Here is a 15,747-nt window from a genome sequence, read left to right on the forward strand (position 1 = left end):
TAACTTACAAGTTTATTTTAGCTGGATTCACTGCATCTGTGACTCAAAATGAACAGCTTAAACATTAACTTACTGCTTTCGACTACAGCTAAAGCTGAGGACATTGGACCAGATAACACTCCACCTTCTCAGAGCGTGTACTCAAACCTTAAATCTTACAAGCAACTAAACCAACACAGATTTCCAAAAGGTTAGTGATTAACTCAAATGACTGAAAAATTACAACAAAAGACTGTCAAAGTTGAACACAGTTGAGTTCAGTTCTCAAGCAGATCTGTAAAGTATTACAAAAATGGCATTACAGTAGTTCCCAGATTATAACCTGTAACCATTCAGTTCACTTCTAGCTCCACAAGGGCATAAAAAATAATTCTTCCTCAATTCAACAACAGCAGACAAAATGCAGAGTTAAGTTTTGAAGAGCGGCGACTGACTTGAGAAACAGGGACTGGCACACTCTTGCTCTCCAACATTTTCAAAAACAGTAAAGGTCATGGCAATTTTAACTGTCACTAACTGAAAAGTGAACTTCAGTTTTCAGCTACACAGTGTGTGCTTCCTCTCAGCCACATTACAGCTAAGTCCAGTGACCAGCTATCACATGTGTCAGGACTTGTAATTTGCTTCTTCTTAAACAGATTCTGTGTACAAAGAAGAGTTTCAGTAGCCTAAAGAATAACTATTTCTCAAGGCTCCAAAGTAATTAATATTAAAAATTATTTTTATAGATAAGATCTAGCTTTTATAGGCCACGTCTGCCCTACAAACAGTATCTCTGGAAGCCCCAAGTTCTGGTGCCCCATCCAAAGTGTTAGTGGCAACAAAGACAGATCCCCTGGTAATAAAGCCACTCACCCCATTACACTAGTTAAGTCTGCAGCACATAAACCTGACTAGGAAAAAGGCTTATCTTCTCTGAAGATGAACTGAAGCAATCAGTTATTTTGGTGAAATGCTCTACTACAAGGCTTTGGCAAAGTAAGCATTGTTTCATACTCACACTGTTTTATGTATGTTTTATTGCCTATCAGACTGGTAGCTCACCACTCCTGCTCTTGATTAGGCTCTATAACACCGTTCCACTGGGCTAGAGAAGAACTATGCAATATCTGTGAAATACACTGAAGTCTCTTACACAGTTGCCTTGGAAAGACTATTGCTTTTGCTCAAAGAGAAAATAACCAGACACATGTAGTACTGACTCTACGAGCTCCCTATAACTGTGCAAAGGTAGCTATCACCGAGTGGAGAGTGCTCCTTCCATATTACAAATCACTAATACATTTTCTATAACAACTTGAACCACTTTGAAAATGTGAGTGTATTTTACACACATCACATACATGTAGCTTATACAGAACCCATATCCTGTCATAGTCCACCAACTTCTAAAAAAATCTTCCAGAAAAAGAAGTTTAAAAGATCTGAAACGGATAGTGGGTTTAAGTCACCCAGGTCAAAAGGGTATCTTTTACTATGGCAGGATCAAAGAACATTCCTTAAACTCAAGATTCTGTTGTTTGAATTTGGTTAGCTATTCCAACAAGAAGTCCTTATTTTCAGCTACTGTTAGCTACAGATATAGATGACCACAGCTACAAATCCGCATTCTGGAAATGAACACCATGTTAGTAGAGGGATACAATTAGATTTAATTATGCTAAAAATTCAACTGTGTCCCCATTAAACTATCTCAAGTTGTAAAAGCAACTTCTCTGGCTTCTCTTTAATACAACCTTATTAAAAAAAAAGCATAGTCCTGCATAGCAGAAACTCTTGTTTCAATTGAAGGAAGTAATAGTAGAAACATATTAAAACAGTGGAAAACAGTGGAAAGAGGCATTACAGATTTTAAGCTCAAGACACATATCTACAGACTTGTTTGTTCCTCTAAAAAACATAACTGGAATGTTTAAATTTGTTAAGATATGTCAATTTAGTTTAACTGTCCATTAAAAATAGCACAGTCTATGAAACACAGCATTGCTGGCATTCTACCTTAACAGACTTATTCAAGACGGTGGGTCTTTTGACTGGAAGCCCTGCTACTAGTGAAGCTCTGAGTTTCAGAAGACTTTTTTTAACACAATTCTTTCCAAGCATGCCTGCTATGTTCCCACTAATCTTAGTAAATACATATCAGTGACACTATATATATGTTGCCACACCTTAGGCCCTTTCTTTGACTATAGTAGGAATAAAGATGAGTTAGACCTATGTGTGACACAAAATGTTGACCTGTATTATTCTAGGAAGAAAGATCTTCTCTCTCATTTGACCAGAAAATATTTGTGGATTTTTTTTTAACATAGAAAATCAACAGTATTTTCTTGATTCAATACATCATAAAGTAAAGAGGCACAAAATGTTTCTTGTATATATTAACAAACAGAACAGTGTCCTACTCACATCTGCATTAGGCCAGAGCTCTTTTATAACATTTTCTATCCTGTTCACCACTTCCATCCGCATTCTCTCTTCTTCAGGTCTGGGAGACATATACTTATAAAAGTCAATGATTTCTTCATGAAGACTAAGAAAGAAAAAAAAAAAGACAAAATTAACAGAAAGTCAGGGAAAAAACCCACAGGAGAATGAAATATCAACTACTCTAATAAAACATTTTAAAGCTCCTAGTCACCCATTTAGTTAAGGGACAGTTTACAAGCAGCATGCAATTAAAAGAAAATCCAGATGGACAACACTTAGTAATGCTTGGTTTCATGTTAGTTTCTTATGCCATAAGTCAATATCGGACTGCATTTGCTAGAAGCAAAGCTAAATCCAAGTGCCTTCAATTCACCCTGGAAGTCACAATCTGTATCTCAAGGCCAGCGGAACACGGAAATGGTTCAGTCATCCACTATGAATGCAGCTGTAAGCTCTGAGTACACACCTCACAAACATTTAAACAGGAGGTTTTCAGCCAAAGCTTCCTTAACAGCCCCTTGGCTCCAGCCAGGGAGTTTCAGGCATCAGTCTGTATTCAATACCAAGCTTTTAAGAAGTTGATAGTAGTTGTGCCAGTTCTAGAGCTAGAAGAATTGCTTCCTTTACTGCTTAGACAAGGCGCATAAACATGCACTCTTTCCTCACAACAAAAAAGTAAGTAGTACACACACAGCAGTGGTGGCCCAGAAGAATAAGTGATTGACTGACAGTTAACCCATATATTTGACAGTTTACCACATTACATGTGCTTCTCACAGTCAGTAAGTTATGTTTAGATTGCCTATGATTAGAGCTGAAATAAATGTATCTTCATACAGCACCACAAATTTCTACACTTCTGTAATATCCTAAACATACCATCACCTTGACTAACAATGTAATTTAGAAAAAAACCAGACACAATCCTTTAATTCAAGCCACAGAGCAGTTTAATTAATTTTGTTTCCTGCAATGACCATTACAGTAGTAGTTATTTTTTAAAAATATACTGTTTCTAGTTACCAAGCACAACTGCATCTCTCCTTAAAGCTCTGAGGGACCATCAGAATTTATTAAGAGCTAGCCCTTAGACGAGATGTGGAATCTAATACTTCCCCACTGCACGCACACTTAAATAAATCAAATGTTAATAACTGGAAGTTGTATACAGGTGTCAACAAAACAGATTAAAGTACCTGAAAGTCGTATTCAACAGTCAGGGTAGGGGCAGAACTCAACCACAGGCATTGTGCTCATCAATACTGCAGCATTATGAGCAACACAAGCCTCTTTCAGAGACAGAGGAATTAAAAAAATTACACTGCTTTTCACTGAGCATTTACTGGAATTTCACACACAATTAGCAGTATAACCATAAAAGCTTTAGCAACTAGTGGTGGCTGTCACCATGGCTCTCTATAGCTAATCTAAAGAGAGAAACTCCTCTGACAGAGCTCTTCCAAAGGGAGATCTAGACAGGTACCAAATTTAGCTACTCTAAGTCAACCTGTAGAGAAGTGTCTGCTCCTTTGACACCTACAGAGGGAGCCTTACAAACACTTAAATGAAGTGCTAAAATGAAACAACTTCCCCAAAAGATCTCCTGCAAAAATGCAAGGTGCCATCTCCCTGTTCTCCCTTGCTTACCACTACACATTGACACCAAGCCCTGTTTCACACACAAAGTCTCAGGAACCACAAGAATATTCTGACAACACAGCTGTAATATTCATCCCAATAAACGCCGTTTTCAGCACTTGTTTTAACATTAGTAGAACACTTCTTACCTCCTCCGATGGTTGCTTTTTTGCTTCTCCTTGGCAACTTATAACCCAGGGTTAACATGCACATTCCAAACCACAATTGCCATCCATTACAGGGGAGCTGCCTCCCCTGCCCTAGACTTTTCAGCCATCTCCTGTTTTCCTATGCTTCACTGCTATCCAACATGTTGGCACTTAAATCACCATATAACTACCCTCATTGCATGAACTGAATTTAAGTGAGAAGTACATGATAAAGGACAAGCCAAACACTCCAATAACCAAGTTCGCTCTTGTCCTCACTGCCGATAACACATCCTGAATTGCTAGTTTAGTCTCCACATGCTTGACCATTAAAGTAGCAAGGAGAACAAGCAAAAAAAATCATAATCAAAGCTCTAGAAAACACAAATTATTTTTCAAATTGAATTTGGTAGACCAGCTTACAGGAAAACCTGGAAGTCAGACCAAGGCTTCCCACCACATCTGGCAAACTCTTTACTTTCCTTGTGGCCTACATTGTGGAGAACTGATCAAGCAACACAGCCGTTGCCTCGACCCTGCTCCTCTGGAGTAGCTGGAACAGCCTGGTTACATCCACAAGGCCCAAGATTTGCCTCAGAGCAATGTTCGTAGTAACACAACATTGAGTGCACCATGCACTGCATGCCATGAGGAGTAGCACCATGTTGACTGAGGCCACTTAATAACACATGGCATGCTGGGATAATACTGAGGGACCAACCTTAGGGAGAAATTTACGTATGGCACAGCACAAATCCATACCACCCGTCATTACTGGGACCAGATGCTTCTAGGCTTATGCTTTACAGGAGTTAATTGTTCCCCTGCCCCATAAGGGAACTCTAAAAGTACAAGGCAATCAGAAATGAGGTCCCCAAAGTGCACAAAGGGCTAAGCTATACAGACATTGCAGTTCTCAGGGCACTTCTCTTTATTAACTCCACTGACACTCTTAATCGAGGTAATTATATCAATTGTTGCATTCTTTAGAAGCACATAAGCTTTAGGGCAAAACAAAAAAACAAGCAGCATGCTTATTTTACAGTACACATGCACTGACTGTTACTGAACAATGCAGATGTAGAAAAACCTTGACATTTGGACTATTTCAATGGTAAAAGAAAAGCTTAAAGACTACTTGAGAAAGTTCACATCAACAAACTGGTTGGAAATACTACAGATCTATCTGTGTTTTATCTGCTCCAAGACTCCATGCTGCTACGACCACCTGTGCTACAGAGCCACTGTACGCAGAAGGCAGGCAGAAGCCATAAAGGCTCAAGACTACATCTGGAACTGTATTTCCCTGCCCAACAATTGCTGCTGCCAAGAAGCAAGGCAATGATTATTTAAAGCCAAGACAAACAGAAGTAGCCACATGCAGATTTCAGAGCAGTACAACATGACTTAAGAGGCGTGGCTCCAATTAGTGTGCAGTTAACTCAAGCTGTATTGAAAATTAAAATTCAAGGTTATTCACTGTCTTCATCAACATCTATTATAGTCACTATTTTTTTCAGAACAATTTGTTTGGAATAATGGAGTCTATTTACAAGAGTCTCTAGTGGAAATTTATATCTTGAAATGAAATGCTGAAGTGAAGATCAAAGAGATAGCAAAGTTATTTTTGGCATCATTACAGTAATTTATTATTTAATGTCATTACATTCATTAGTCATTTTAGATAAAAGTTCTTTAAAAGACACTTGTTTTTAGAAGGAAATTGCACTGGAATAAACCTGATTTCACTATGGAGAGATATTTCATTTGGCTTTATAATTATACTGAAGCACATGAACACCCAAGGCCTACTTAGGATGCATGGAGAGAGCTCTCTGCAATGCATAAGAGCATTAGTTTACTGTTTTTATTACAGTAAATGGCAGTAAACAAGTGAGCCTTTGTCCTGTACTTCAGGAAATCTTAACATGCGGGGAAAAGAAAATAGTCTCTTACATTTTCTCTGAGTATGTTTTAGAACAGGTATTATACCCTGTTTCAACTCGGGTAAGCTGATTTTACCAGAATTCCAGAGACAGAAAATAATTACAGAGAAGAAAAACCACTAACTTTAGTGGATTACAGTGTCTTTTATATTTATCTGACAAGAGGTAGTGATGCATCATAAAAAAAATTAAATTATGGCTGCCAAAGTTGTAGTCACAAGAAGGACTCCCCACTGTAACATCCTGAAGAGCACCATGAGGAACTCAAGTCTGTTAGACTCAAGCCGTTCAGGTGACACCTCACAGCTTTTGTGCAGATGCCTATACTGTGGAATATAGTGCATGTCATTTCTTTCTTAGTTTGATCACTCCATGCTTTCATTTTGTAGCACAACTTCTGGGCTCTAAATATGCCACTCCAGATTCTCAAACTAGTTCACATATATCCAAGATGTTGTTATTCTGGGGTATGAATCTTGCTGCACCTCGAGCAAACAATTAACAAAATAACCACATTCAAATAAAATGTTATTTTGCACAGACAGATGCGGGGATGGGACAAGCACTTAACTTGATCCTACACTTCAGCTACCTGACACAACTCACTACTGTTCCAAATCCAGAACCAAGGGTCATACTGGGAAGCATGTCACTTTATGAAACACAATGGGAGATACTACAAGCTTCACTTCTCTGCACTAGGATCCTCATGCAGCCCAAATGAGCATCCCACTGTGCTCAAAGATTTCGGCAGCCTGGAAGAAGCCAGTCCCACACACCAGTGCCCAGTGCTCACCAGTCACACCAGTGGCTGGCCTGAGTGAGACCACAACCCGGACCTCTCCTCCCTGCCCCGAGTAGCTGAGCAGCATAGCACAGTCCTGCTAAGCAGAACAACCAGAAAGATAAAGGTAATTCTGACTGGTGTAATTTAAGCACAGCATAACATTTGTTGCTTTTGCATGTTAATGTGCAGTATTATGCTAACCAGAGTAGTAAGTTTTAACTGAAAATTTTCCTGCTTTTGACATTCTAGAATTGTGTTATACTTCCACTGTCCTCTGGCTCTGCTTTACTCTTCATTTCAGAGAGAAATTATGCAGGCATGCATGTTCTGATTTCTCTCATCAGGGTGTTACCAATAGCTTCTGCTCCAACTTGTTAAAACAACTGGGTTAAAAATTCTACTCATCCAGTCTCAAAGAGCTTCCTCTGCCTTGGGCACATATATTCCTTTGCACAGGAAATGCTACACTCAAGATAATTTAAAACAATGGGATAGTAACTATACACAGAGAAATCGTATAGTGCTTGTGCACTACAATTTATACTTGGGCAGGATTTTCTAAATGTTTTCAGAATTATGAAAGTCTAAATTATTTGGAATTTCTGCAGGTGATGAGTAGAAGCAAGCAATGAATACACAGATAATTTTTGCCTTCCTAAACTCCAAGATGAATCACTTCTGATTTAGGAGTTTATTGATTTTATATCCACACTGGAATGGGATATTTGCAATGTACCCCATAGCACTAAATAAGTCTTTTGTATATTAATTTTCTTTTGGATGAATAATTCCTATAGGAGTTTACTTGCTCCTACTAGTTTAAGTCTTCTCCGGAGGAAAAAAAAAAATAAAGGCAACACAAAGAGATATTGCAGAATTTCAGTTTTATAATTGTCTTTGGGGAAGAATGTGAAGGAAGAATCTGAGGTATTTTAGTTTGTCAAAAGCATCAGTATTTCAGAGTCCTAACTGCATCCATCTCTCCACTCCTGAGAAAAAAAGCTAGCACTGTGCAGAAGAGAGAATCATTTCAGTTTGAAGCTTCTCAAGGTGTTTTCCTATGAAAAAGATGGCCCTGATTTTGCAACAACAAAAAAAAATTAGAGCAGGAAATTCTGATCCTTTGGAAGTTTCATGAGCTAAACAAACCTTTTCCATCTGTGACCTACTTCATCCTGAAGTGGTCTGAACAAAATTGTAACTAAGGTAAAGGAAAGACACTGAGCACTCAATTCTCTCTCTCCCCTTAAAAGTGTTTTTATATATTTTTAATATTTATTTTAAAAATGATATTGGCATTACAAGATGGGAAATCCAACAGCTTCCCAAATTAACTTTAAACATTACTCTCCCATGATCTTAGGAAAATAATTTGTAGATTACTATTACCATCTACATGTGTTAAATAATGTAGCAGGAATAACAGCAGACACTGTAAAGATCACAAATTATTTTCTCATCTACAAACTCAAACAAAACCAAACATTCAAGTAGTGAAGGGAACTGTAAATATGAAGCATCTGCTGAAGTCCTCTCCCTACCACCTGTGCTTCTTTAGCAGACAAATTCTTTTAATATTTGCTAGCTTTGAAGCCACTGAAAACCACCTAACTGTATTTGCATGTGATTTAATAGGCAGTTCAGTTTCATGGTTACCGATACATCAGTTCTCCTACGAAACAAAAATTGTGCATAATAAAGCAAGCAATTTTCAAAAGCCTCAGAGAGTTCAACCACCACTTACTATATCCTTAGTTACTGAACACCACCAATGTATTTTAGGTCACATTGTAACCATATCTTGAGCCACATATGTCCTATGGGAGCTTTAAAATGAAACATCCCAAAAGACTTACTAGCAACCTGAAAAAAAATAGGAAAGCTTGAAGAGTTGGGTTTTTTTTCTTCAGTTCACTCATTAGAAATACAACTTCAAAGACCATCTTTGCACAGTTTACCTAAAAACAGACATGCAGAAAAAGCAGGTATTCCACTGCCATGTGATTACTAAAGAGCACTAAAAATCAGGATATCTACTGTATAAACAGTTTCCTAAGATGCAAATGGAGAATTTCACTTTGCAGAGAGTTAGGCAAATGAGATCTATACCTGTCCCCTTCCATTATAGCCCAGTAACTCCTTTATTGTATGGAGCTCTGGAACAGGCTGCCCAGGGAGTGTGTGGAATCTCTTTCTTGGGAGGTCTTCATAAAACCTGGTCACATTCCTGTGTGACCTGATCTAGGAGGACCTGTTTTTAGGAGAGGGTTTGGTCTAGAAGATCTCTAAAGGTCCCTTCCAACCCCTGCCATTCTGTGATTCTGTGTTACCATTCTCTGGCTTCTCAGTGACAAAGTCTGTTACAACAGGATTACACAAATCTCCCTAACACAGCTAAAACAAAGCTAGCCAAGTTAAATCCCATCATTTCCATCAATTCAGCTAAAGCAGACAACTTCTCCTAAGCACACGGGGGAATCCAGAGAGGATCCCTCAAGGACAGCAGCAGCAGCAGCCACTTCCATCCAGATGGCACGGGGCAAAAATTGGCCAGTGGAAGAAACATCTTCAACTGACATATCTGCATACAGCAGATCACCTCTGGCAGCCAAGCAATATTTGAGTAGCTTTCAGTATTTATCCAAGAACACCTTGACCTTTCTGACTCGCATTTGCCATCTGCTGAGTAATTCACAGAATTGCCTTTTAGGACCAAGGGAGGACAAATTTTCATAAATACGTAAATGATTTGGGAACACAGATCCTGTTTTCAGGACTAACCTGTTTCAGGATTGATCACTCTGGTACTGAGTTTGAAAACACTTTTCTGAATGAAGTTAGCTTGTTCAGCAATTTGTCATGGGCTAATGATGCATATTTCTTCAAATGTTGTGGAATAAAAAAAAAGTCACTGAATTTACAAGATCTACGATGCCCATTCTGTGCAAATATTGGAAAGCACACAGCATAGTACCTTCTTTCTTCCTCCCAATGAACAACCATTCCCGCACACACCTCAAATCAATGTATTTTTTTAATTTACATTCTGGATTTAACATTAACTTATAGGTTCAACTGTATCACAGAAGGCACTCAAATAGCACTGCCTTACGGAACTGGCCAAAGTCACAATAAAACACAGGAGAAAGAAGCATTGTGGGCAGTTCTTTTCAATTATTTAAACTGTTATCTCCATCTTTTCAGTTTTTAATTTATTTTATAGATGCTTTGCCTCAATCAGGATAAATGTGATATTTTAAAAATTGATCCAAGTTATTTCTAATTAAAACTCCCAAGTACATTGTTTAGACAAGAAGTAATGCAAGAGAACCTTTTTTCCTATCAAGGTAGAAGCGAGCAATCTTTGTCAGCTTACAAATTGCAATATGTGCTTTGTCTTTCTAAAATATACTCAGATGTACTAGAATTTTTTCCTAGAGATTTGTCTTTTAAGAGGAAAAGCAGTCCTACTGAACTTTAATTATAAATCAAATGTTTGAATTAGTGTCCCAAGAAGCAATCTGAAGTATAACCCTGCAACTGATCCACTGACTTGTAAACCCATGCTGTATGCATACTCAGTCTTGCTCATCAAAGACAGTTTTGAGAGGTACCTGTACTTTTCCTTGCCTTTTCTTTTAAATCACACTCTACATAAAAACAATCTAGCTGAATCACTACATGTGTGGGAATAGCTTGCTTTTTCTTCCCTGGAAAGTATCTACAAGTCAGGCATGCATTTTGCTAAGAGAGGAGTGAAGTAGAAAAATATTGAGAGAAACTGCTAGTTCAACTGAGCTGAAAGAAAAAGTATTATCAAAAGAACAAGATGAAGCAAGAGAGAAAGGTTTTGTGCAAGAAAAACAAAATGGGAAGATCAGAGATGGGAAATAGCTGGTTTATTTCAAAATGACAAAAAGGCTCCAACTCTAGTAATAACTAATTACCTTGAAACACACCAGTAACTTGAACATCTCCTATAAAATACTACCACAAGGTTTTCCTTTAGCTCACTTGTAAAAAAAGAATTAGTCTGTTGGAACAGTTACATATAGAGACCAGCTATGCAGTTTGCAACCTTGTAATTTAAAATACAGATACATATTTTTAAAAGCCTTTAAGTGTAAAGTGCAATTATTAGCACACACTTCATACATTCTGTAATTACAACTTGAGGTAAATTTCCAAACAGCTAAAACCACAGAGAAGTTAAAGGTATCTATTTCATATACTGAGGAATTAGTAATTCCTGAGGCTGCCAATTCCCCTTGAACAAAAAGCTCTCATTCAAGACCAAACAACAGTTTAACAAGAGCTTAACAAGAAGTAAAAGTAACCACTGGTACCAGTAACAGTTCAATTTATATTAGCTGAAATTTCCTAATAACACAGTAATGTCTGCATTTGTGTTAAGATTATAACAAAAGCTATAGCCAGCAAATCCCCACAGTGCTTGTGAGTGGGTCTAACCCCTTCTGAACTATAAACAAAAAAGTCTATTAGACCAGTTTTGGAAATATCACCAGTGGTATTACTGTTAAACCAGAACAGAGGGATGCAGTAGGTCAGCTAACACACCTTTCATAAAGCCAAGCCAGCAGGATAGTTCTTTATACATCACTGGTACATTGCTACTATTTTGTTAGTGCAATAAATATCATCACATAAAGAAACAATCTGTGACCTGCCAATAAACGACACTACATGCTATCTGGGCAGAGGTGAAACTAACACACTCCCAACAGGCTGATGAGCACTTCCAATGGATAACATGTCCTTGGGAAAAAAATTTCCACCTGAAGACTCTGATCAGAGCTAAAAACTCACAGTATAGACCTTTGTCACCATAAATGGCTGTGGGTCACACAACATGAAGCCAGGCAAGTCTCCAGCAGGGCTCAAAAGAGCTTTTTCTGACACAGAAGAGACTGGAGAAACATCCACTACTTTCACATATACAGTAAGTTCTGCTTAACAAATATTCTTCTTATTACTTAATAAATTAAGAAAGACTAGTGAAATGAAAGCAAGGAGAGCAATGCAATTATTAACTACCATCTCCCTCCATCTGAACCGATTTAAGCTTTCAAAAGCCCACACCAGTCCCTAAGAAGGGACACTACCACCATCCCAGGCTCATGCTGTTCACCTCAATGCAAAGTGAAAAACCTGTTTGAAGTCCATTTTCCTGCGGGTAGCTGGTGTTGCTTACACACTTGTCCCTGCAATCAGGAATGCACACTCGAGCGTGCACTGTGCTAACTCCTGAAAGCCACCTTGCACTCATCTGTGCAGCAAGCCTGCTTTTCAGCTGCTAAGCAGGTAGAAGAATCGAGAACATAACTCTAAACACTTCTGCTTCAGAAAGACGTTAGCTCAAACTTAAAACAATTTAATATAAAAATACTAAGTCAAATAACAAGCCGCAGTGGCAGTTTGTTAACACGTCTCAGCCCTAGCACAAGAACATTTCAAATCACATCTGAAGTGCCAGTATGACACTTAGAAAGTCAATGCAGCTTCCTAAAGCCTTCTGTCATTTTCTAACATTCATAGTTTTGGGTGGTTTTTGAGAGGGAGTTTTGCACTATATTTTGGAACATTCAAGGAATATAAAAGTGAGCCATAAGTCATTTTGGTCATATCTCCTATATTGTAAGTATTCAAAACTTCTTATGTGAAGATTTGAAGCTAGCACTTACTATTAAAACCACAAGATTTTAAGTTTGTATGTTAAATTTACATTCTTCAAGAAAAATGGATAGTGATCCCAACTTCCCCGTTTGGCACATGTTCAGAAAAATCTCATCACGCATTTATTACTTGTTACAGTACTTTGGTGACACTGCTACAATATTAATACAAGCTTATAAGTGCTGCTGTCACATCCAGGGAAAATTAAGTCTCAGAACTAGTTCTCCCTCTCACTTCCAAATGCTCACACATGACTGGAGTGGGTGCATTTTGAAGGAGGAGAGGAGGAACAATCACATGTACTATGGCAAGGTACAAGGAACACTTCAGGTAACTTTTTGCCTTGATGATTTGTTATCTTTGCAGTAAGGGTGTGGATAGTGAACTATGTTCGGATTAATCAAGGTCATATTCATTTTGGGACTCACAATACAGTAACACGCTTCCTTAAGGCTACATATTAGAAACTTTTGTTCATATTCTGGTTTGTTCTCTTATACTCAGATACTCCCACTTGCAAGGCAGGATGCATGGCTACCAGGAACACCATGGGCCACAAGCAGTAGCACTCAACTGGCAAAATATTTTGGAGAGTCACCAGCCTCCCTTTGCTTATCACTTTGAGCTAGAAAGCTACAAGTAATAACAATTAAAAAAGGACAATGCCCAAGTAGATCACAGGAAAATGTTTCCTGAGGCCACTTCTATTAGCCTAGTGAGAGAGATGCACGCTCAAGAGCTTTGATGTCAGGAACTGGACAAAATCCTTCTTCCTCCAATGTATGTGATTGATCTCGACCTTCAAAGTATCTAGAGAAGCTGGTCTCTGACTAACCCTATGGATCAAAGCATGGTTTTTATCTTCTTCTCTGCCCTGAAGATTCACCTACTGCATCTGCAAGAAAACTACCAATACAAGCCTAGAAAACGCTTCACTGAAATACCTTCCCTGAGTCCAAACTCTTAAATTCAGAGACACCAATATATGCCGAAAGTTGACTTACAGAAGATTTCATGCAACTACCTCAATTGCTGGGTTCTGCTTGGACATGAGGACAAAAGAATCAACTCGTGGTGGGGGAAAAAAAAAAGGGGGGGGGGGGAGGGGGGAACATGACCTCTTGTGGTTTGAGTTAAATCCTCACAATCCACCCAAGCCTAATATCACACAGGTGAATGCTGGAACTCACCCTAGGATGGGTATCCCTGGCATGACACACCTCACACTGTCCACATGTTGTACATTAACACATTTGTGCACAATCTACTGACAAAATTAGCAAATGGAGAGTGAGGGGCTGTACAGAGCTCAGAAACTTACTCAAGATTCATTCAACTCACTTACTGAAACCATGCTCTCCAAACGATTTCTTTAATCTCCAAATTATATTGAAATGTGTCTAGTGTACCAAAAAAGTAAAAGGTGCAGCAGTGAAGAGCAGCTATCAGAGAAGCGTAAGAGGGTCACTGTGAGCTCTACAAACTGCTGAATCAATTGCAACTAGAAAGTGTATGTTCCAGCATGCCTGAAGCAGGTATACCTCAGAGGAGCAAAGGCTGAAGTGAACTATTCCAGCCTATAATGTTCAGTGACTTAATGCCTACAGGCACATACTATATTACGGAAGAAACGAGAGAGGAAGTTTGTTATTACACAGTTATTCTCTTTGTTTGCTCCAACGTGCTGTTGTGCTGGGAGCTGATACTGCTACTTACTGCTATTGAAACATTATCTTTTACCACCTGTACCTGCCTTGTCACATTTGGCCAAGTAGTAACAAGAACAGCTTCAGAAGACCACTAATTAATTCAAATTTTGACAGATTTTAACTCAGAAAACAGTTGCAGCTGATGCATTACAAGACAGTACTGTCCTTTCTGCCTAATCTCAAAAACCATCCTGTAAGAGAGAATCCAACAGCTTGACGGGATAAACCTCTCTCCTACTTGATGTTGGAAGCAAAAGTACATGGAACAAAGATGCTAACCTCAAACAACAAATTAGCTCTTCAAGGCAAAAATTAACATGGAAATTTTCTCCTGTGAGTATCTGCCAAGTATGACTACTACAAGGAAAAATCCCCATGGATGAATGAGAGTAAGACACTGCACGCAAAACACAATCAGAAGGCCAAGTAAACAGAAGATCCTCAAGCACATTAGTTGAATCACTCAGCTGAGAAGAAGTGTGATAAAGCAAAAATTAAATAAACTATTAGGACCTCATTTTTTCAGCCTGGCTCAATAAGACTGTGTGATTCGCAATTATAATCATTACAAAATAGTTCTGTCACTGTGCTAAGTAGAAAGCTTGCTGACCAGGAGTACCTCTGAACACGTAAGAGATAAAGCCACTGTGAGAGGTGTAAGTCCAGAGTAAAACTTCACACAATTTCCAAAAATGATGCACATACTTATTTTAGGTTAAAGCCAAAATATCCCTGAGGGAGGGGAGAGGAACGTGAATGCATATAAAAGAGTATGTTTATTGTAACAATCCCTTTCAAACAAAACAAAACAACCCCAAAAACAGGGAAAAAGATTGCTTTTTGTACTACAGAAGAAAATATCATCTGTTCCTAAAGTAACTGTGGAAGTGAAGAGCTTTAAAATTAACAAAGACAGACAAAACTTCAGAAAAGAAGTTATCACACTTCCTCAGTCTAGATCAAACACAACTTCAAGAGGTCAGGCAAGGTCAACCAGCTTTGATTAAGGACTCAGTAACTTCAGATTGCAGGTTGACACCTTAGACTAACATCTTCCACACCAGACTACAGCAAGACATTTCTGCATGCCGTATTTTAGTGGCATTCTTACTCTATATGACACCATATAAAGGGCTTATCTATACTTGATTTTTATGACAGGTTAATGCAAATCCTTTCAAATTTTTCTGGGTCAAACAACAAAGTAATTGTAAGAAAGTATGTAACAGTTCAGATGTGTGTACTCAAATCTACCTGGAAATAAATCTACACTCAGTGGAGATGAGGAGCCGATGTTTCTACTAACCTACACACCTCCTCCTCTACTACCCTCATTTCCCTGATTTCGAAGTTTCTAGAGGATCTCAGTGTTTACAATTGCCCGCTCTTTTATT

At 38.4% G+C, this 15,747-nt stretch overlaps 1 protein-coding gene across 2 annotated transcripts in view; it reads right to left on the reverse strand.

Annotated features, from left to right (window-relative positions):
• Positions 1–15,747, reverse strand: part of TENT4B (terminal nucleotidyltransferase 4B) — a 43,085-nt gene that overhangs the window by 18,737 nt on the left and 8,601 nt on the right. For both annotated transcript variants that reach the window (XM_062007350.1, XM_062007349.1), the window contains exon 2: positions 2,410–2,533. In XM_062007350.1, the coding sequence (XP_061863334.1) occupies positions 2,410–2,533 (124 nt within the window). The remainder of the gene's footprint in view (positions 1–2,409; positions 2,534–15,747) is intronic.

Source organism: Colius striatus, chromosome 14 (assembly GCF_028858725.1).
Source record: "Colius striatus isolate bColStr4 chromosome 14, bColStr4.1.hap1, whole genome shotgun sequence".
Classification (NCBI taxonomy): Eukaryota; Metazoa; Chordata; class Aves; order Coliiformes; family Coliidae; genus Colius; species Colius striatus.